The 23,516-nt window shown below is 34.5% G+C and overlaps 2 protein-coding genes across 2 annotated transcripts; both read left to right on the forward strand.

Moving 5' to 3' along the window:
* The first annotated feature begins 6,201 nt into the window (after positions 1–6,201).
* On the forward strand, positions 6,202–14,106 carry LOC139901251 (uncharacterized). Its single transcript, XM_071883977.1, has 2 exons — positions 6,202–6,377; positions 14,026–14,106. Exons 1-2 carry the CDS (start codon positions 6,246–6,248, stop codon positions 14,104–14,106), a joined length of 213 nt encoding a protein of 70 aa, XP_071740078.1. The 5' UTR covers positions 6,202–6,245.
* A 2,702-nt stretch (positions 14,107–16,808) lies between these two features.
* Positions 16,809–17,477, forward strand: LOC139901252 (uncharacterized). Its single transcript, XM_071883978.1, has one exon. The coding sequence runs from the start codon at positions 16,809–16,811 to the stop codon at positions 17,475–17,477; it is 669 nt and encodes a 222-aa protein (XP_071740079.1).
* Positions 17,478–23,516: the final 6,039 nt, after the last annotated feature.

Consider the following 23,516-nt stretch of genomic DNA (forward strand, 5'->3'; position numbering starts at 1 on the left):
GTATCATATAGAGGTCAAGTACCTCGCGATGTAATCAACTGTTGTGAATCATTTGTAATCGATATGGACTTCATCCGGATGGATTAGGACGGGTCTCTACATCGATAAGAATTACCCCCTGAGCTTAATAATGTGCATGACGTATTTCATGTCTCGAATCTTAAAAAGATGTCTTGCTGATGACACACTTGTTATTCCATTAAATGATGTCCGCATCGATGATAAAATGCATTTCCTTGAAGAACCGATGGAGGTTATGGATTGTGAGGTTAAAGGCTTGAAACAGAGCTCTATTCCTATTGTTAAGATCCGTTGGAATTTACGAATAGGCCCCGAGTATACCTGGGAACGTGAAGACCAGATGAAGCGATAATATCCCCATCTCTTCTCAACTGTTGATGCATCCGAGAAGTCCACCTGAAACTTCGGGACGGAGTTTAAATTAACGGGGAGGTACTATAACAACCCTCATTTTTCCGTTCTGAAATGACTAAACTGCCCTTAAGGTTTCATTGTTGTTTTGTACATTATTATTATTAGGGTTGTTATCCCGACATAATAAATGAAGTAATTAATACTCGTATTTAATGAACTAAACCCTAACCCTAATATTTATTATTATTATTATTATTATTATTATTATTATTATTATTATTATTACTATTATTATTAATATTAATATTATTAATATTAATATTATTATTCTTATTATAATTATTATTATTATTATAAATGTATAAGTATGTACATGTATAAATACTTATAAGTATAGGGTATATAAATAAATAAAATGAACTATAAGTTTTTTTATAAAATACTAAATAATATATAAATAATTATATATATAAGATATAAAAAAAGGGAAAATACAATTTAAATGTATAAATCCTAGAACTTTCTTTTAATTAAATATATATATATATATATATATATATATATATATATATATATATATATATATATATATATATATATATATATATATAGGTCAGCCAAAATAAAAAAATAAAAAATATAATTTAATTATTAATTAGGAATTGTATTTGGAAACAAATTTGTATTTTACTTGTTCCCCAAGTATTTTCAATCTATAAAAAGGCCATGACCCTTTAAAAAATTTATTCACAAAAAAAAAAAAAAAAAAATTTGAGGTTTTTCTTTTCTCCCAAACTTGTAATTTTTTTTTCTTTTCTCTTTCTTTCTTCCGATTTTTTTTCTTTTCTTTTTTTTTGTTCGACCGAAAGTAAACAACAACAATAATAATTTTTTTATATTTTACAAGCTAAATTAAATCCAAACCTTTGCATGATAATTATTAACAAGAAGAATAGGATTTATAAAAATTGATTTTACAGAAACACAATTCGTTTTTATATTTTTAAAAATATTGTTTGTTGTTCTTTTTTAGCCGATACATAAATAAATATGTAATAAATATATAACGAGTTTTATAAATTATATATTGTGTATGATAATTACTAATAAGTAATATAAGATCTAGGTATAATAATATTACTATTTATTAATTCGTTTTTCTATTTTTAATTAATTAAAAATAGTTTATTAAGTATATATATACGGTATAAGTAATTATTTAAAACAAATTAAGAAAAAAGCTATATAAATTATATAATTATTTTTCCAGTAAAATGGAGTATCAAACTTAATTATTCAGGTCAGTACATATTTTATAAAAATTAAATTCAAATTTATATAGATTAATATTGCTTTTGTAAACCGAAAATCAATAAAAATTGGAATAAATAGAAAAAGAATATAATAAATATATATCTACTGATGAAAACTTTTATTATTAATATTCTAAGGTAAAACATATTTTTAAATATTATTTTGATCAATAGAATAACTATTTTCATATATGTATTCTGTATATATATATATATATATATATATATATATATATATATATATATATATATATATATATATATATATATATATATATATAAAGAATTGGATTTAAATAATTTAAACACATAAAAATTTTAAAAATAATTTTTACAGAATGTATTTAGTTTATAAAAGTTATTGGAGTCGAAAATTTGAATTATATATTATTATAGGTGTTTATTCTATATTTACTTATTATTCGGTTATTATACATATAAATAAAAGGATAGAAATTTTGTAAAATATAAAAAATAATAATAAACTTATGAAAACTGGTTAGAACAGTGTTAGGACTTATAAAAATAATTTTTGTAATTTTTGGAATATTATTTATAAATAAATATGAATTATTTAGTAATTAATCTTGTAAAAGGGATAGAATTCGTAATAAATATATAGAATAATAATACAAATATATATAAAATTTTTCTAAGTTTTATAAATTTGTAAGAATCTGTAAAAATTATAAAATTATATTTTAGGTCGAATTTATATTTATTCCATAATTAAACTTGTATTAGATGTAAACCGAAAATAAATAAGGAAATAAATACATAAATAAATATTAAATAAGATAAAATTTTATCTAAAGTTTTTATATGATTATCTTATCTATTTTGGTCAGTAAAAAAATAAGAGATATTATTTTAAAAGTAATTTAAATGCTTACTTAATTTAAAAGTAATTAAAGATAATAAGATAATTATAAATAATAAATAAATAAATAAATATGATAATTATATTTACTTATTAATAAAATACTTTAGTTATTATATAATAATTAAAAACTAATAAGGATTCATGATACTAACTATAGTAATACATTATTAATAAATAATTATAGGGTAACTATTAATACTTTTATTTTTATTATAAGTATGATTTAAAAATAAATAACAAGTCATTAATAAATAAATATAATATAATAATAACATAGATTAAGACTTAAACTTAAAGTGAAAGTTATAATCGAAAGATAAAGTGCACTATATACGAACCTCACCGCTACTTACGGCCTAGGGTGGTCCTTGTTTCCTTATGGGAACCGCTTGTGGATCTCGAATGCCAAGACTTAGATTCTGGTCAAGAGTCCTGGGCGCCCGGTAACAACAGATCATCAGAGTGACTTACTTGATAGCAACGAGGTTTGAGCAAAGTTGTACAACGTCTTACTAAAGATTATAACCCGAACTTTCTATAATTGGAAAGTTACTATGAGTGGAAAATTTTCATAAATAGTAACCTTCCGAAAATGGGATTTCTTTTAGAAAACCGTTATCATTAGGCAATATCTGATCATACATTCTATCTCTAGATTGAGATCTCGATCACATCCGTTCAATTCATTTCTTTTGTGGAATAACTCTTATGTGCTACTAAGGTGAACTCATAGCCCAACTTTTACATATTTTAATGTAATTTATAAATCTTGGGGTGAGACATATGCTTACTTTTAAATGATTTACAATTTAGACACAAGTGCCTAAACTTTTTGATATGCAACTTCGTGAGACTTTTGTTAACGTGTATTCTTACATGCAAATCCCCACCATAATATCGTTAATTGCTGGAATTGAAATGTTGCAAGCTTAATTATTGTGAGTACGCCTATTGAAAGTGACGTCTCTACCCATTGACCGATCATCAAGGGAGTACATAATAATGATTACCGACACCCGTACAATGTCAGGGGGTTAATGTTTAGCTCGATATTATAACTCATGACATATTGAATATTTTGATGTTTTGAAATAAATCTTTTGGTCTAAACTTATTGATTATTAAACCTATGATGCTCACTCAACCATTGTGTTGACATTTTAAGCATGTTTGTCTCAGGTGAAGATTAGCTTATGTGCTGCCCTATGTTGCTTGCTAGCTGATGCATTGGAGTCCACATATTTTAGAATTTCTCATTTGTTAAACATTTATTACATTTGAATTTATCATGTAAAACATTTTAATTTCCGCTGCCATACATTTATTGTTTTAATAAAACGTCTCATTTAGAGTTGTTCTCATTTATATTCTTGTGTTGTGATATTGTGAATTCATATTTACCCCCGACCCTATTTGGGGGGTATGACAAATTGGATTGAATCGTGTAGGGTTTAGGGTTAAATCGCCATCGTCTCCATCGTTGTTACGAGTTTAAGTTTTTAACTGTATTTGTTTTTGTTTAGAATATGTAAAATGACGATACTATCCTCCCAGTGTTATTTCTTGGTTTAATCTGGTTCATCGATTGAAAATGATCCAAAGGCTAAGAAGCGCTCCTTGAATCTCAACATTTTCCCAATTGTCTTCCGATTACAACTCACTAAACATAACCTTAATCCTTTTAAAGTTAGTCTAAGGCTACCAATCGGGTCTCAACAAAAATGCAATTCACCGATGTTTCCCAGAAAATTAACCATATTCATAGGTGGAATCTCAAAAAACGCAAGTTTAGCTTCCATTAATCACGCTTTTAAGGTGTTTGGGCACATTAACGGCTTCGCTTGGAAAAGGGGTAGGTCGTTCATCTTCATCAAATATTCCGATATTGGAGCTGCTGTTAAAGCTGTTATGAGTATGAACAGAACAAAGTTTTATGGCATACGGATTACGGTTTGGTATGCAAAAACTGATTTGATTGTTAATGATTTCAAGCAAACTAAGGAACCAAACACGACCGGTAATTCAAACCCAGGTATCACGTTAACCGTTGAACAAGACATTAGAGTCAGAATGAAAAATGCAGCTTTGATAATCGATAGAGAACCCATTCGTGCAGAAAAGTTATTCAAGTGGTTAAGAAGTAGAGATATTTCCATCAATTCGGTTTCAACATGGGGTAAGTATCGGTTTCAAGAGGATGAATACAGGTCATACCCTAAGTACATTGGAGTTCCTCCTTGTTTTACCGATGGAAAAACGATTCCTCAAATTTTCAAGATTCGCTTGTCTTGAAGTTAAGGGGTGCCCGATTGTTTGCTCTTCAATTAATTCATTAAACCTTATAGTGGGTGAAGTTAAGGGGTGCCCGATTGTTTGCTCTTCAAATCACCCATTTTCGATACCGTGAGTGAAATACAATTTTAAAACAAGGGGGATTGTGAAGCTACTCATGATCAATCGGTCGTTGGTGAAGTCTCAAATAGTCAGAAAGGTGTGGAGGTTAATGGCACATTTAAGCAATAGCTTTTAAATTTCTATTGTGTTATGGATAAATTGGCAAAGGATAAATTACCAAAAAAATTGTCGAAAGCATGAGGCTCGCCTCATGCAACACCCGTGGTCTAGGGAAAACATATAAAAGGCCAAATGGCGGGTGAGCTTGTCAACCATTTTCAAGTTCATTTTTTAGCAATTCCAGAAATGATGGTAAACTTCCCCATTTATTTTCGTTATGCTCTTTTCCTGATGCTACTGTTTGCAAATTTTGATATACAGTTTCATGTAATGTAGTGTAGAGTGGTTGGGAATTATTTCTTATTGGGACTTTAACTTTGAATTCCCATAATCTTGTTTGTGAACTACAAATCTCTCTGTCTACTTTTCGGTTATCACCTAGGGACGATGATTTGTTATGGTTACCTTCGACAACGGGGTCTTTCAATGTGGCGGAGGCTATGATATTATTAGTTATTGCGGACAATTCGTTAAATCTGGATTGAAAAATATTGTTTGGATAATCAAATTCCCTCTAAAATCTTGAATTTTCATTGGCTCGCTTGCAATCGTAGTGTCCCGGTTAAAGACATTCTCATTCGGAGACATATTCTTCCGGCTTCTCATTCCCCCTTATATGTTTGGTGTGATTCCGAGACCGAAACCGTTGAGCATTTACTCATTCATTGTCCGTGGTCCTTTAATATATGGCCCGCCCTTTTTAAATGGTGTCCATTCTCGAGTTTTTAACCGATTGGTACTTCGGGATGGGTATAGGTGACAAGAAATTTTGGAGATTAATCGGTCCCGCGACTATTTGGGCTATACGGATAGCACGAAACGACTTTATTTTCAACGGTAATTACAAGTGTTGGGCCTCAATCGTTCGTCAAATCAAGCTCAAAGTGTTCTTATGGGCTACGTATTTTAAATTATGTTATAATCACCAATATTATATTATGTTTGGGATAATAATCCCGGTATTTTATGTCTTTCGGCTTAATTCGAAATCATTATGTACAAGCCGAAAGTTCGATTTTGTATTGTACTTGTAGCCTTCATCGTTTTGATGAAGGTTTTTAGTAATATATTGGTTCCAATTTTGGCGGGAAAAAAAAAACCCACAAAAACAAACATAAAAGAGAAAAAAAAAATAAAACAGTGAAATAGAATAGAAGAAAATGGCGTTTTGGGGGACGCGAGTGATGGAAATAGTAAAGAAGCACGATTCAGGTGGACTCGTTTGGAAGAGAATTAAGCTCACCACCACTCGTAAAGCCAACGCCAAGAAGCGTATTCTTCGTGTTTGGCAGGTTTATCCTCATTCTCATTTTCTTTTATTTTTTATTTTGAGGGTTTATATTTATTATAATAATTACTATTTCTTCCGTCGATTATTAGTGTATTATATCACAACTGATCTTTGAAATCAACTACATTTTTTAATTAAATACATTCATTTCGGCTTATTAGGTGGTGGTTTTTTTTTTTTTTTTTTTTTTTTTTTTTTTTTTTCATTCTCTACTCCAATAGTTAGCCATTTAGGGCTTGATTAATTTGTTACTTCTGGTCTTCTCGTTTACTGATGTGATTAATTATCCAGGGTTTTTTTATTTTATCATCTCTCCCAGAGTGTCTGTTGACAAATTTTTTTTTTTTTTATTTAGTTGACTAGTTCCATAATTTTTTCTTTGTTACGTATGCTCTAAACCCTAAAACCCATTGTTGCTTATCATGCCTAGAAGCCTAAACCTATCATGACTAAACCCTAAAACCCCTTGTTGATGACAGCATATTGGGGGTATGGGACCAACAAATTATCGGAACTTGTTTTTCAATGACAATGTGAAATAAGTTGCAAGTTAGCCTGAGGCAACTTGTTAAAATCGGGCTCTTTGCATTGATTGGAGAGTTGTTGGTTAAGCCTTGACAGTACATTACAAGCCAGAAGAGACCTTTTCTGCTATATGTCAGGGTTGCACAACTCCGAATAAACTCTCTCAATACTTGGTTCAAAAGTTCAGGCCGAGTACTCGGTTAAAACTTTGTCAACCCTCTGTCAATGGGGATTACTCCTAATTACTCGGCCAAAACTCAGGATAACTTTGAAAATCGGTCAAAACTTGGTCAACATCTAATTACTCCTCTAGTACTCACCGAGTTGTTAATGTTGATACTCCTAAAAAGTCCCGAACGAGTACTCCTTGTGTAGCGATTCTTGCAACCTTGTTATATTTTATATAGTGCTGCAAGCCAACAACCAATGCTTGTTAAAAGCCTTTTAGTGAGCGGCCAAGTGTTACTATCATGATATCAGAATTTGCAAGACATACGAGTAGCTCAACTCATGTAGACATGCATAGGTGATTTAGAGTAGTTAGCAAGATTGTTACTTTTTTGTAGATGATACTTGAGGTTATGTATTTTTTAACCTTTCTCTGTGTCTATACCATGTGGTGTGATTAACTTACTCAGTTTAATATTAATAGTTGATATTGTTTGGAAAGTTTTCTGATATGACGGATAAAGGTTAGGTCTTATTGATAGTTGAATGTGTAGAAAATGTGCCCTTAACTTTGAGTGTTTCTGTACGTGATGCAACGAAAGAAAGAAACACGAAGAAATAGTTACGGGTCAAAATAAGATTACATGTGCTTATTTATTCCTCTTAAATTTGTATTATGGATAACTGAAAATATGCTTTGTAATACCCGTTTCTTTTTTTATTTTCTTATCAAGTTCAGTTGTCTGAATAAATATAAGATGTCTGTGAGGAATAAATAATTGATAAATAATTATTGTTTATTTTATGTACTGAATAACTGTCTGAATGATTGTAATTATCAAATTAACTCTCTATGTGGCCATTTAGGGTAGTTAAAAGAGCAATTACTAATAAATTTTATAATAATATTACCTAAATGTAAATTCACATTTATTTGAATTCAATTCATTAAACGCGTCATATTTAAAACCCATGGAAATTTGATTTTACCATTTTCATGGCGTCTCAATTTTATTTTATTTTTTTTCAAATTTTTTCCTACTTATTGGTCGGAGGTCCACTCGGAAGCAATCTCTCTATCCGTCGAATAGAGAGAGGGATGACTTTCTCTACTTTTGAGAGTGTTTTCACTCTGGGTGGAGAAATGACTTGTCTTTATTCTCGGATAGGGGAAGGATTGTCTACATCTCACCTCCCCATACACCACACATGTGGTATTGGGTTTTGTTGTTGTTGGGTCATATTTAATACGAGTAAGTAAAAGACAAGCATTTCCTTGATGACTCTCTATATTAAGTTCCATCCTATTAAAGCCCATTAAGTCAAAATCAAACGTGGCCTAACACCTGTTATGTCAAGCGAGTCCGAGCAATGATAAATCAAAACCCATGGACAATCAATCAATATCAGTAAGTGAGAAGATGAAATGTAACAAATTAATCAAACCCTCAATGGCTTATTTCTCTTCCAAACAAGTCCACCCGAATCGTGCTTCTTCACTATTGTCTTATGTTTCTGTTTGATTGTCTTATGATGTTTCTGTCTGATTTAGTATTTTCTATAATTCCTTGTTCGCAGCCTTAAGGAAATTGATACTTCTGAAATGAAATTAGAGATGCCACTGGCATGCTCTTTGTCTTCTGCGTTCTTTATGATAATAATTGAGTGTTAAAATAGTAATGTTTTTCTAGTTTATTCTAGAATTAATTAAATATAGTTAGTAGATTAATTAATTAGAAGAAACTAGAATTAGCTAGTAAATATTAGATATTTTAGAAGTATTAACTAGAAGATAGGAGAATATGTAGAACTTACTAGAGGGAGTTGATCACCAACATTTGAAGCCTATAAATAGGCCAACATGTATTTCAAATCCAATGTACACAACACACAAACAATCTCAATAATACACATTCAACTTTCTAAAAGAAGTCTTCTTATATATTCACTAATTCACACTAATCACCCCTCATCAATTAAAAAATAATCACTATTTAAATTAAATTAATCTAAAACTATAACAAATCTAACAAGTGGTATCAAGAGCCATTTTGGGCGTTCGTTCGAATACACCATGACTACCGTCGGTGCGTACAATATTCCAGTCCCCATTTTTGATGGTGATAACTACGATTTTTGGAGTATCCGAATGAAGACATATTTTCAAGCACAAAGCTTGTGGGATATTGTCGAAGTCGGGTTTACAACTCCGAAAGACGTCGGAACTCTGTCCGCGGAAGAACAAGAAAAATACAACAAAAATGTAGTCAGAAATGCTGCTGCTCTAGGCTACATTCAACAAGCCTTGACACCGTCCATCTTTCCACGAATCATGGGAGCTACGACAGCGAAAGAGGCGTGGAAGATTCTTCAAGAAGAATTTCAAGGAAATGCCAAGGTGAGATCCGTCAAACTACTTACTTTAAGACGAGATTTTGAAAATTTAAATATGAAAGAAACCGAGACCGTAAAAGATTACTATTCTAGAATTAAAGAAATAGTAAATCAAATGAGAGCCTATGGAGATAACATAACTGATAAGAGGATCGTAGAAAAAATACTTATCAGTATGACAGAAAAATATGATCATGTCATTACTGCTATCGAAGAGTCAAAAGACATCGAGACTCTGTCGGTACCAGAATTAATTGGCTCTCTTGAAGCATATGAGGCTAGACTGAGTCGGCGTAGTGAAAACTCACTTGAAAGTGCCTTTCAGTCTAAACTCAAAATAAGGTCTCAGAAATCTAATAATGAGGGGAAAAGAAATCTCGAAGAAAAGTCGAGAGGAGGAGAAAAATCCAGAACCGGGTTTGATCAGAGAAGAAAAAACTATCCTCCATGTGGTATCTGCGAAAAGACAAACCACTTGGAGAAAGATTGTTTCCACAAAGGGAAGCCACAATGCAATAATTGCAAAAGATTTGGGCATATAGAAAAAGATTGCCGATTAAAACAAAATCATCGAGCTAACTTCACGAAAGAAAGTGAAGATATTCCGGAGAACAAAAATCAGCTATTCTATGCCTGTCATGTCGCAAATAAACAAAGGGATGATACTTGGTTGATCGACAGTGGGTGCAGCAACCACATGACAGGAGATGAAAAGTTATTTGATAGTATCAACACCTCCGTAAAGTCCCGCGTCAAACTAGGGAATGGAGCGCTTGTTGACACTAAAGGCAAAGGTACGATAACTGTTCAAACTAATAACATCACTCGATCTGTTAATGACGTTCTTTTAGTACCAAGCCTTGCAAGTAACTTGCTAAGTGTTGGACAAATGATGGAGCACGGATACTCTTTACTCTTCGAAGACAAATCATGCGTTATTCGTGACAAGAAAAATAACTATAAATTAATAGCCGAAGTGCCAATGGAGAACCGCAACTTTCCGCTTCGTTGGCAGTATATCCAAGACACAGCCATGAAAGTTCAAGTTGAAGAATCATGGCTATGGCATCGAAGATTTGGCCACTTTAACTTTCACGCACTAAAAATCCTCCAACAGAAGAATATGATGAGAGACTTGCCTAACATAGAAGAGATCACTGACACGTGTGAAAGCTGTATGATGGGCAAGCAACATCGAAAACCTTTCCCTCGTGATAAAGCTTGGAGAGCGAAAGGTATACTGGAGCTGGGGCACACTGACGTTTGTGGACCAATGAGGACCCCGTCTCTTAATCAAAACAGGTACTTTATTCTCTTCATCGATGATTATTCTAGAATGACGTGGGTGTATTTCATGCGTGAAAAATCGGAAGTATTTACGATATTCAAGAAGTTTAAGAACTTCGTAGAAAAAAGCAGTGGCCATTATATAAAAACGCTAAGGAGTGATAGAGGAAAAGAATACACCTCTACACAGTTTAACAAATTCTGTGAAGACGAAGGAGTTAAACGCCAACTTACTGTTGGTTATGCCCCTGAACAAAATGGCGTCTCTGAACGCAAAAACAGAACTGTAATGGAAATGGCCAAAACAATGATACATGAAAAAGGCCTTCCAAACAGTTTCTGGGCTGAAGCTGTATACACGGCTGTATATATATTAAATCGATGTCCAACGAAAGCCATACAAAACAAGACTCCAATTGAGGCATGGAGTGGAAGGAAACCATCAGCAAAACATCTAAGAGTATTTGGGTGTATTTGCTACATCCACATTCCAAAGGAGAAACGTCACAAGCTCCAAGAAAAATCAGAGAAGGGAATATTCTTGGGCTACAGCACACAGTCTAAAGGCTACCGAGTCTATAACCTGAAGACTAATAACATCGTGATCAGCCGAGACGTGGAGTTTGATGAAGACGCTTCTTGGAATTGGGAGAAAGACAAAGTTCAAAAACAAACATATCTGCCAAGGATATCTATGGAAACTCCAGCCCAACAACCACTACAAATGGAGCATTCTCAACAACAAGAAAGTACCGGAGAAACAAGTCCTACTACACCAACTTCTCCGTCGACAAGATTACCTTTGGCGCAAGACGAGTCAAGCCCAGAGTCCACACCTGGAAGAGTCAAAGCGTTAGCAGAGGTATACGAGGCATGTAACTTCACAACTATAGAACCTGAAAGCTATGAAGTTGCAGCTAAAGATGAAAAGTGGGTGGCTGCTATGAACGAAGAAATCAGAATGATCGAGAAAAACAACACATGGGAGTTAGTTGACCATCCCGAAGATAAAGAAATCATTGGAGTTAAATGGGTTTACAAAACAAAGCTCAACCCTGACGGTTCTATACAAAAACACAAAGCAAGGCTAGTAGCTAAAGGCTACTCACAACAACAAGGAGTCGACTACAACGAAACTTTTGCACCAGTAGCTCGACTAGACACTATAAGAGCACTTGTGGCATTAGCAGCTCAACGAAGGTGGAAGATTCACCAACTAGATGTAAAATCAGCCTTTCTAAATGGATTTCTCGAAGAAGAAATATACGTCGAGCAACCACAAGGGTTCATTCAGAAAGGAAAAGAAGACCAAGTCCTGAAGCTAAAGAAAGCTCTATATGGACTTAAACAAGCACCACGTGCTTGGTATAGCCGCATTGATAGCTACTTCACAAGTTCGGGATTCAGGAGGAGTCAAAGTGAGCCTACACTCTACATCAAAACCCAAGGTAACTCTGACACTCTCATTATTTCCTTGTATGTCGATGATCTAATATATACTGGAAACAATGAGAGAATGATACAAGAGTTTAAAGAAGACATGATGAAAACGTTCGAGATGAGCGACCTTGGATTGATGAGCTATTTTCTTGGCATCGAAATAAGTCAAGAAAATGAAGGCATCTTCATATGCCAAAAGAAATATACGGAAAATCTCCTGAAAAAGTTTAAACTATACGGTTGCAAAACCGTAGCCACGCCACTAGTTGCCAATGAGAAGATGAGACAAGAAGATGGATCGGAGAAAGCAGACGCTTCAAGATTCAGAAGTCTCATCGGAAGTCTACTTTATCTGACAGCAACAAGGCCAGATATTATGTACGCAACGAGTCTATTATCCAGGTACATGAAAAACCCTACTCAAATACATTACGGAGCTTCTAAAAGAATTTTAAGATACTTGCAAGGTACCATGGATTATGGAATATGGTACAATCCCACTATAGACTCGAAGCTTCATGGATACACTGATAGTGATTGGGCCGGATCGGTAGATGACATGAGAAGTACTTCAGGATACACATTCACACTTGGATCTGGTGTATTCTCATGGACATCAAAGAAACAAGAAACGGTGGCACAATCGTCAGCCGAAGCCGAGTACGTCGCAGCCGCAAACTCAGCTAATCAAGCTATATGGCTAAGAAGAATACTAGAAGATATGGGCGAGAAACAAGATGAAGCTACAAAAATATTCTGCGACAATAAGTCTGCAATCGCGATGGCAAAGAATCCTGTGTTCCATGGCAGAACAAAACATATTGACATCAAATATCACTTTCTACGAGAAGTCTCTGCGAAGAAAGATATCGAATTAAAATACTGCAAGACTGAAGAGCAAATTGCAGACATATTCACCAAAGCACTCCCAAGATCAAAGTTCGAGTTCCTACGTAACATGCTCGGAGTAACACCGAAAAACATTAAGGAGGAGTGTTAAAATAGTAATGTTTTTCTAGTTTATTCTAGAATTAATTAAATATAGTTAGTAGATTAATTAATTAGAAGAAACTAGAATTAGCTAGTAAATATTAGATATTTTAGAAGTATTAACTAGAAGATAGGAGAATATGTAGAACTTACTAGAGGGAGTTGATCACCAACATCTGAAGCCTATAAATAGGTCAACATGTATTTCAAATCCAATGTACACAACACACAAACAATCTCAATAATACACATTCAACTTTCTAAAAGAAGTCTTCTTATATATTCACTAATTCACACTAATCACCCCTCATCAATTAAAAAATAATCACTATTTAAATTAAATTAATCTAAAACTATAACAAATCTAACATTGAGTAAAAAGAACTATTGGAAACAATTGATGAAACCTATATGTTAACCCCGTCTTCCCTCATGCTGCTACCCTTCACTTTTTCGATTTCTGATGAGTCGATTTTTCCTTTCTAGAGATAAGTCCCATTTGGAATATGTAACCTAATTTCAACACCATTATAACTCGGTCAGGCATTAGTCGGTTTTGAATTTCAAAACTGTATTAAATAGAAGTTAGTTCACATTTTGGTAATACGTAGGCATTCTCTACCATTTGCAATGTTCTATCTTCGAACATTTTTTTTCATTCAATTTTGAAGTGCTTGTGTTTGTTTAGACTGTTGGTTGATTTTAGGTATGTACTACTTACTGATATATCGAGGAAAATGCATATTTGTTCACCCATTGTATTACATTGCTTCTCTATACATTGTTCCTTGTAATCTAACTTCATTAGGTATTTAAAATAATAAAAACTTGGTTCCTTTTTGTAGAATGAAGCTGTTCTGAGGGCATGCTCAGAGCCACCACCTTCAAAGACGTCACCGACAAATGCAGAAGGGAATCATCAGTAAGAGAACCTAAAAAGCCCGAAAAGTGTTATCTGCCCCAGGATTTTATATTGTTATTTGTCAGACGTGCATTTTTTAGCATTAACACGTTCATATAATTACCGAAATTCATAAAGTTTTGCTAGAAAAGTGAGCGGTATGATTGTCATTTTATTTCGTGAAGATAACTTAACTTTGTGAAATTTGTTTGTCACGTGATAATATCATCGATATGTATTTATGGCGCATTATGCCTGCCCAAAAGTCCTTTAGTTAACTGTCTAAATAGACCAATTTGTTAGATGTGTCTAATTTTAGTTAATTACTGTTGGATTAAAGATCATAGTCTACTTTTGTCATTGCTTACAAGTTCATTGCAATATAAATCACCATCAGTGTCAAATTTATAACAATTATATTTTGCTTTGTGAAACATGTCCACAAAAATGATGATTCTGAATTTTCAAATTAAGATAATGTGGACCCATTTAGATTAAGAAATATGTGGTTGGATAAGATAGCCATAAGGAGAATTATGATATTATAATTTTATTTTGACAAAATTATGCTGGGAGTCCATGTGGTTTGTCGAAACGTACTTACCATGAAACTGTGGTATGCTACATGGATTCCTCAAGTAAAAAAAGAAGCTTTTGGACCCGGTAGTACTCTCTTTACAAACTACGGGGACTCCCGTTGTAATTTGTCTTTTTTTTTATTTTTTATTTATTTTAAAGATATGATATTTTTGAAAATACGGAGTAGTATGTTTGAGAGTTAGTTTACAATGATGTACGATGTTACATGGACTCTGTCTTTTAAATATGATATGCGGTGTTCACCATAGTTGTTTGTGATCATATATATATATATATATATATATATATATATATATATATATATATATATATATATATATATATATATATATATATATATATATATTGGTAGGATCAAGAGGGAAGTAACCAATCGGGGGAAAGCGGGGGGAATCAAATTTTTTTTATTTTTTTCGTTTTTTGAAAAAACTTTGTTCACGAACATTATAGATTGGATGAAAATAAGAACATTTAGAAAAGACACTTCGTGATGAATGTTATTATTTTGGCGGGATACGCTCGAAGAAGTCATATATAACAATTTTCGTGTTTTTCGAGCGTATGTTGAGGTTTTAGACATTAGGGTTTAGATATTAGGGTTTAGATATTAGGGTTTATAGGGTTTAGATATTAGGGTTTAGAAATTTAGGGTTTAGGGTTTAGATTTAGGGTTTAGATTTAGGATTTAGATCGAGTTTTTAACACGAACGGTTTAGAGTTTAGGGTTTAGGGTTTAGAGTTTAGGGTTTAGGGTTTATGGTTTGGTGTTTATGGAATAAACCCAAAACACCAAACCCTAAACCCTAAACCCTAAACCCTAAACTCTAAATCGGGCTAAATTTTACTTCACAAAACATGAAAAAAAACGTTAACATTCTTCACGAACAATATTATCTTGAATGTTATTTTTGTCGATCGTTTTTTGGCCAAAATAATAACATTCATCACGAAGTGTCTTTTCTAAATGTTCTTATTTTCATCCAATCTATAATGTTCGTGAACAAAGTTTTTTTAAAAAACAAAAAAAAATAAATTTGCTTCCCCCCGCTTCCCCCCGATTGGTTACTTCCCCATTGATCCTGCCCCTATATATATATATATATATATATATATATATATATATATATATATATATGTATATATATATATATGTATATATATATATATGTATATATATATATATATATGTATATTTTAAGTGCAAAAGGCAGCTCAAGCGCAAAAGCAAACAGAACCGCAGAAGTGAACAAGCAATTATGTGCGGTGTTTAAACTCTGCGGAACAATGCGCAAAGAATATTTGCGAAAGTGTCCGGCACAATTACTGCGGGTATGTCGGTACTGCGCGGTTGTTAGCTCCGCGGAAATTCGAAGCCTATAAATAGGGAGCTTGACCTCTCATTTTAGGTTGTTGATTCTGTGCAATTGCCAAGGTTTTTTATGGTTCGCTTGTGAATACGCCCAAGCCTTAATCATAATCAAGCCAAGGTAATTCGATCAAGACCGGGACATGGTGATTGATCACTTGAATCTAAGTGAAAGACGATCATAAGGTCCCAAAAACATTATCAACACCATCATCCACCCCTTATTGCACTCAGCTCCTAAATTAGATCTTAGCCTCTAATTTAGGATTGATCAATTGGCGCCATCCGTGAGACATGAATTAAAAATTGAATTTGATAAATCTGTTCTGTGTAATTGAATGATGTAATTACGAATTCAATTGTGTTCATGTTCATGTTTCATGATTTGCAGGACAATTCGTCTGCAATATTTGATAATTTGACTTAAGAAAAAGATGAAAAAGTTAAATAACAAGACAATTGCTAAGAGAGCTGCAAAGCGGTTAAGACTTCAAATGCGGCGAAATGATAAATTTAAAAATGATTTTGAAGCCAGTAATTTGGCAAAAATAAAGCGAAATCAGCTGGAAGAGTTGCAAATGTGCAAAGAAAAGTTAGTATGTGCAAGCAATAAGCAAGCGAAAGTGTATAAGCGAAAAGCCACGGAAGCACTTGAAAAATGGCAGCTCGCGCCAATAACGTTCCCGACAATGCAAACTTATGGCATGGTTGATTAGCCAATAGTTATATCTTGCAAAATTGCAAACACTGGAATCACAATTATGAGAGTACATGTAGATACAGGAAGCAGTGTAGATGTCATATATGAGCAATGCTTTCGCAAGTTGCCAGAGAGTATTAGAGCGGAGCTTATACCTACTGCAGTTTCGCTATCAGGCTTAGCAGGGGAATCTGCATGGCCGGTGGGGCAATTGTCGCTTCAAATTGAGCTTGTTGATGAAACAGATGCGAAATTGAGGCGCCAAGCATGGCTAGATCTGTATGTTATGCGATATGCTTCGCGCTATAATATGTTGCTGGGACGATCTGCGTTATCTAAATTTGGCATAATCCCTTCAACTATACATGGAATGATAAAATTTGCAACGTTTAAAGGTGTTGCAACAATGAATTCTGCAATCATACAGCCAATTTGTGCAAATGTTAATATGCAGGGCGCAGTAATTGAGACAGCCAATATGCAAGAAAACCTGGCTATTATAAATCGCACTTATCCGGAGCAGACAATTAAAATTGGCAGTAATCTAGATGCAAATGTCAAGCAGAAGCTAGTGCAATTGTTAATTTCAAATATGGATGTTTTTGCATGGTGTGAGCAAGACATGACTGGTGTTCCGCGAAGGATTGCGGAACATAGACTTAATGCAAATCCGGCGCTAAAACCAATAATTCAAAAGCGAAGATGTATGGCTCCAGATCGTATGCAATAGTTGTCTGGAGAAGTAGCTAAGCTTGTAAAGGCAGGCATTTTGCGAGAGGTGAAATATCAAACGTGGGCTGCGAACCTAGTGCTTGTTAAAAAACCCAATGGATCATGGCGGATGTGCATTGATTTCAAAGATATCAATAAAGCATGCCCTAAAGATAACCATCCGCTGCTAGAAATTGACTTAAATGTTGAAGCGCTGAATGAATATCTTTTAAGCGCTTTCTTGATGCTTATAAGGGATATCATCAAATACCGATGGCAGAGGAAGATGAAGATAAAACTGCGTTTCATACGAGTAAAGGTATATATTGCTATATCAAGATGCCATTTGGACTTAAGAATGCTGGCACAGTATATCAGCGATTGATAGATAGCGCATTTGAAAATCAAATTGGGCGCAATCTTAAGGCATATGTAGATGACCTGGTCATCAAGAGCAAAAATCAGGATGAAATGATAGAGGATATTGCAGAAACATTTCAAAATCTGTGCGGCATAAATATGAAATTAAATCCGTCTAAATGTAGTTTTGGCGAAAAAGAGGGCAATTTTTTGGGATATTACGTCACTGAACAAGGCATTAAGGCTAATCCCAAAAAGGTTTCCGCAATTGAAAATATGATTGCGCCAAAAACAGTAAAAGAAGTGAAAAGTTTAACAGGAAAGTTAGCGGCTTTGACCAGATTTTTGTCAAAGGATGCGGAAAGACAACTGCCATTTTTTAAGACGCTTAAAGGATGTCTAACTCAGAAGCATTTTGTCTGGACTGCGGAAGCAGAAAGCGCGTTTCAAGAAATGAAGCAATTATTAGCGACATTACCAACATTAACTGCGCCAATAAAGGGCAAAATTTTATACCTTTATGTCTCTGTTGCAGACGAAGCTTTCGGCTCAGTATTGGTTGCAGAGCGTGAAAAAGCGCAGAAATCGATTTATTTTGTAAGTAAAGCACTTACAGGAAGTGAAATTAACTATGCGCCAATGAAAAAGTTCATTTATGCACTGATCCTAACGTCAAGACGTTTGCGGAGGTACTTTCAAGGACATCCTATTGATGTTCTAACTGATTTTCCTGTTAAGCATGTTCTCAATAAGCCCGAAATATCTGGAAGACTTGCTAAATGGGCAATTGAACTAGGGTCTTATGAAATTACTTACTTACCACGGACTTCTGTGAAGGGGCAGGTTTTAGCAGATTATCTTGCAGAGATGACTGGCGAATTGGAATTAATTCATGAACAAACGCAATTGCAACCAGTGCGGGGTGAAACATGGAATTTATTTACTGATGGCGCATCGTGCGCAGAAGGTGCTGGTGCGGGTTTGATTCTAACAAGCCCAAGCGGTGAAAAACACACATATGCGCTACGATTCAATTTTAACGTCACGAATAACGAGGCTGAATATGAGGCGCTGATTGCGGGATTGAACATTGCGCTTAAGCTAAACATCACTAAGTTGCGTGCATATGTGGATTTGCATTTGGTATCTAATCAGTTCAATGGATCTTTTGAAGCACATGAGCTCTCTATGAAAAAGTATTTAAAGTTGCTGAAAGAAACGGCGGAAAAATTTGAGCATTTTGAGCTCACAAATTTCAAGAAATCAAAACAAAAAGGCAGACACATTAAGCAAGCTTGCAGCTTTAACTTTTTCACATTTTCAAAAGCAAGTGTGGGTGGAAGAGTTTTCCAGCAAAGCAATTGATGGCAGACTAGTTGTTGCGGCAATAGAAGAGGAATGCCCAAATTGGATGAATCCAATTATTGAAAATCTGCGCAATAATATACTGCCAGAGAATAAAGATGAAGCAAGATTGGTGCGTATAAGATCGCCTATGTACACCATTGAAAGTGGCATCTTATATCTCAAATCTTATTATGGGCCATTAATGCGCTGTGTTGGCCCCGCAGAGACAGAAGCGATCATTGAAGAAGTGCATAGCGGTCCTTGTGCATTGCATTCTGGCTATAAGACCATTGTGGCAAAAATTATGCGGTTGGGTTACTTTTAGCCAACTCTGTATCGTGATGTTGCAAAAACAGTTAAAAGGTGCAAAAGTTGCCAAAGGCATGCGCCGCAGAATAGAAGGTCAAGGCACGACATGATTCCAGTTAATTCACCATGGCCGTTTTATAAATGGGCAATCGATATTGTCGGGCCATTCCCTGCAGGTGCAGGATACGTAAAGTTCTTAATTGTTGTAATCAATTATTTTACCAAGTGGGTAGAAGCAAAAGCATTGCGCACAATTACAGGGGTGTAAGTGCGAAATTTTGTTTGGGAGCACATTGTTTGTCGATTTGGGGTTCCTCGTGAGATTGTAAGTGATAACGGGGCGCAAATAGCAAAAGATCCCTTTAAAAGTTGGTGTGAAGAACTTAATATTATGCAGAAGTTTACTTCTGTTGCTCACCCACAAACCAATGGCTTATGCAAAGTAACTAACCGCGATATTGTTAGCGGCATTAAAAACGCTTAAACGAAAAGCGAACTGGATGGGTTGATGAACTGTCCCATCTGTTGTGGGCACATCGCACAACATTTAAGAAAAGCACTGGGGAAACACCCTTTAGTTTTAGTGTATGGCTCGAAGGCAATGATTACTGCAGAAATTTTTGTGCCAACACATAGGGTTGCCAATTTTGATGAAACTGCAAATAATGATGCTTTGTACGAAAATTTAAACTTTGTGGAGGAATGCAGATTAATGGCTGCAATACGGGAAGCGAATAACAAATAATAAATTGCGAAATATTATAAAAAAAAGTGCGTGCTTTAACCTTCGATGTTGGTGAATGGGTACTGCGTAATAATGAAGCAAGTCGCGCAGAAAATGTTGGTAAATTGTGACCCAATTGGGAAGGTCCATACCAAATAATAGCAATTAATACGGTAAGCTCTTATAAGCTTGCGGACATCGATGGAAGAGTTATACCTAATGCATGGCATGCTATGCTGTTAAAGAGATATTACGCATAAGTTGTAAACAATACGCAGAAATGTAACTTTGTATTGCGAAAGGATAACTGATAAAATGTATATGCAATTTTTTGCAGAATGAATGATAACTGTTTGTTTCTTTGAAATTAATTGATATTTTAATCAACGGTTTGAAACTTATAGCTGCAAAATGGTTAAAATCCATGCGTCATGTTATAAAACACGCGGATATTACAGCGAAGGAAAAGACCGCTATATGTTGGAGCATATTTTATGAAAAGTGTTAGCGTAATGATGGAACCTATATGTATATAATTTTCCTAAGTTGCGAATTTGACCAACTTGGATGCTTCGCTATAACACATATTTTATCCCAAGGATCGTTTCGGCGAACTTGGAAGATTCGCAAGGTATATTAAAAACTATACAAGTAAAAGATTGTTTCGCTAAAGTAGATCTTTATTATGTGCACAATAATAAATGATTGAAAATGCAAAGGACAAGTCTAGCGATTGCGAATATAAATTGAAACTAAGCGCTATAAAAATAAACAATTGCAATTGATTATGATAAAAAGAAATTCATTAATATTAAATAAAAACGCAGAGACACCTGCGTTGTCTGTTACAAATTAAATACGCGAAAACTACTGCGCTTGCTTATCACTCTTGCTGAGGTCAATTTTCATAATATCCTCAGCAGTAGCATCCCTATTTTTGCTAATAGCAATAACTTTGGGGATGGGAATCTCAGTAATGTCCGCCTTGGTGAGTTCATATTACTCGTCAGCCTCTTTGTGGCTGCAGAGCATATTTGCTATATCTTCAGGCAGTGGTTCTGGTAGCTCGCAAATTTTGCCAAGGCGAGCATGAAATTTAACGCGTTCACTTTGCTGAAGTGCAGCAACATAAACATCAAACCTCTCAGAAACAGCATGAGAGTCCATCACCTTTTGCGCAGAAACAGGTAGATGTTGGCGCAGTCTTGAAAATTCTAATTCAGCAGCAACTCTAAAAAACTTTTCTTCATCGCGCTCTGAAGTGCGCTCTTCGATTGTCTTATTGGCAGCTTCAAGTGCCGCTTTTAGTTTGTTTTCTTCGGTTGTCTTTTCAGACAACTGCTTTTTAAGATCCTCCATAGCCTCGTTCGTAGTCTTGAGGTCTGTGGTAAGGGTGGAGCATTGCTTTTGAGCAAGAGTTGTTTTCTTGCGCTCTTCTTCAAGCTTCAACTTCTCGCTGTTTAAGAAGTTATAAAACTGCTCTTGACGAGCAATCATTTCGACAGCAGAATTGAAAGCCATGTAAAACTTCTGCACATATGAGTTATGTACAGAAACAGAATTAAGCTTGGCAAATTCCTGACGCAGATCGTCAGGAATTGCAAGTTTCATCTTTTAAAATTGCTCCTCCGCAGCAGCCGGGAAGCACAGAAATACCCATGGAAGCCATCAATTCGTACTGAATTGACTAGGTTGGGAGGAGTGCGAAAAGCCTCTTCATATTTAGCGAGGGTCAGATCACCAGACTCTGGAGGAGTAATGGTGTGCTCAGCTGTAAGAAGAAAGGCAAATATATATGCATGATTAAATTGAATGCCATGCACATATCGGCTAATATAAATTGCCAATTCAATAAAAGCGTATAAAAGGTGAAAAAACTTACGAGTTTTTGTTTCAGAAGAGTAATCTAAAACAATTGGGGTCTCAACAAGGTTCTTTGTTTTTGATCGGGTTTGCCTTTGCTCAGATGCAGAAAGGCCGATATACTTACGTTTTTTGCCCGACTTTGCAGTAGAAGGTACCTCTGTGCCATTACTGGCAGAGGAGGATTGAGCTTTCGCTTCGGGGCTTCTAAGCCATGAAGCAATAAAGGATTTGGGATTATCCTTTTGGCTAAGTTCTTGGATCTTCATGATTAATTAATTGAATAAACGGCGAAGATTGTTAAACGTTGGAGAAATAAGAGAATAGATGATTAAAGTTTTTAAAGTATGTGATTAAGTGAGTTGGCAATGTGAATTTGGATAAAACTAGGATTCTTTAGTATTTATAGGCGAATTCACTTTGCATCTGTTCACTTTAACGAATAGCAAGTGCGTAAAATGCTTCAGGAAACTATATAGCCGTTGTTTTGCTGCACAGTTTAACGGTCACTTGACTATTGCATAAAAATGCTTACCAAATAATTAATATTTTGCGGACAGATTGAGAAGAGCATTTTAAACTACATTTTTTTTAGAGTTTATTATGTTATATTTTCTACGTAAATATAACACAATAAACTGGGGGGGGGGGGGGGGGGACTTGATCATATATATAGGCATATATATGTATATTTTAAGTGCAAAAGGCAGCTCAAGCGCAAAAGCAAACAGAACCGCAGAAGTGAACAAGCAATTATGTGCGGTGTTTAAACTCTGCGGAACAATGCGCAAAGAATATTTGTGAAAGTGTCCACCACAATTACTGCGGGTATTGAAAGGACCCGTTCATACCGATTATAAACGATTCACATTAGTTGATTACATTGGGAGGTTCTGACCTCTATATGATACATTTTACAAACATTGCATTCTTTTTAAAAGACAAACTTTCATTACAACGAAAGTTTACAAATATGCATACCAATGAAATTATCATGTTTCCCAAATATAATTGACTAATCTGTCATTCACCTATCAACAATCTTTTTGAACTCAAATGTTTTGAATGCAACGTCTTTTAAAATATGCCATGAATGACTCCAAGTAATATCTTGAAAATGAGCAAATGCACAGCAGAAGATTTCTTTCATACCTGAGAATAAACATGCTTAAAAGTGTCAACCAAAAGGTTGGTGAGTTCAATAGTTTATCATAATCAATCATTTCCATAATTTTAATAGACCACAATATTTCAAATATTTAACCGCACACGTAACCCATGTACAAAACATGATACACATAACCTGTGTATAAAATGATTCATATGGTGCACACCTGGTAACCGACATTAACAAGATGTATCTAGAATATCAACATCATTCCGGAACTCTCATCAGATATGATAAATCGAAGTACTAAAGCATCCGTAACCCGGATGGGGCTTGTTGGGCCCAAT

Source organism: Rutidosis leptorrhynchoides, chromosome 3 (genome assembly GCF_046630445.1).
Source record: "Rutidosis leptorrhynchoides isolate AG116_Rl617_1_P2 chromosome 3, CSIRO_AGI_Rlap_v1, whole genome shotgun sequence".
Taxonomy (NCBI): Eukaryota; Viridiplantae; Streptophyta; class Magnoliopsida; order Asterales; family Asteraceae; genus Rutidosis; species Rutidosis leptorrhynchoides.

Bases quoted from the DNA above. Each gene is read 5' to 3' on its own strand.
- LOC139901251 (XM_071883977.1), top strand. From the start codon at position 6,246: ATGGCGTTTTGGGGGACGCGAGTGATGGAAATAGTAAAGAAGCACGAT. The intron at 6,378-14,025 runs GTTTATCCTCAT...TCCTTTTTGTAG, and splicing joins GTATTCTTCGTGTTTGGCAG to AATGAAGCTGTTCTGAGGGC.
- LOC139901252 (XM_071883978.1), top strand. From the start codon at position 16,809: ATGAGAGTACATGTAGATACAGGAAGCAGTGTAGATGTCATATATGAG.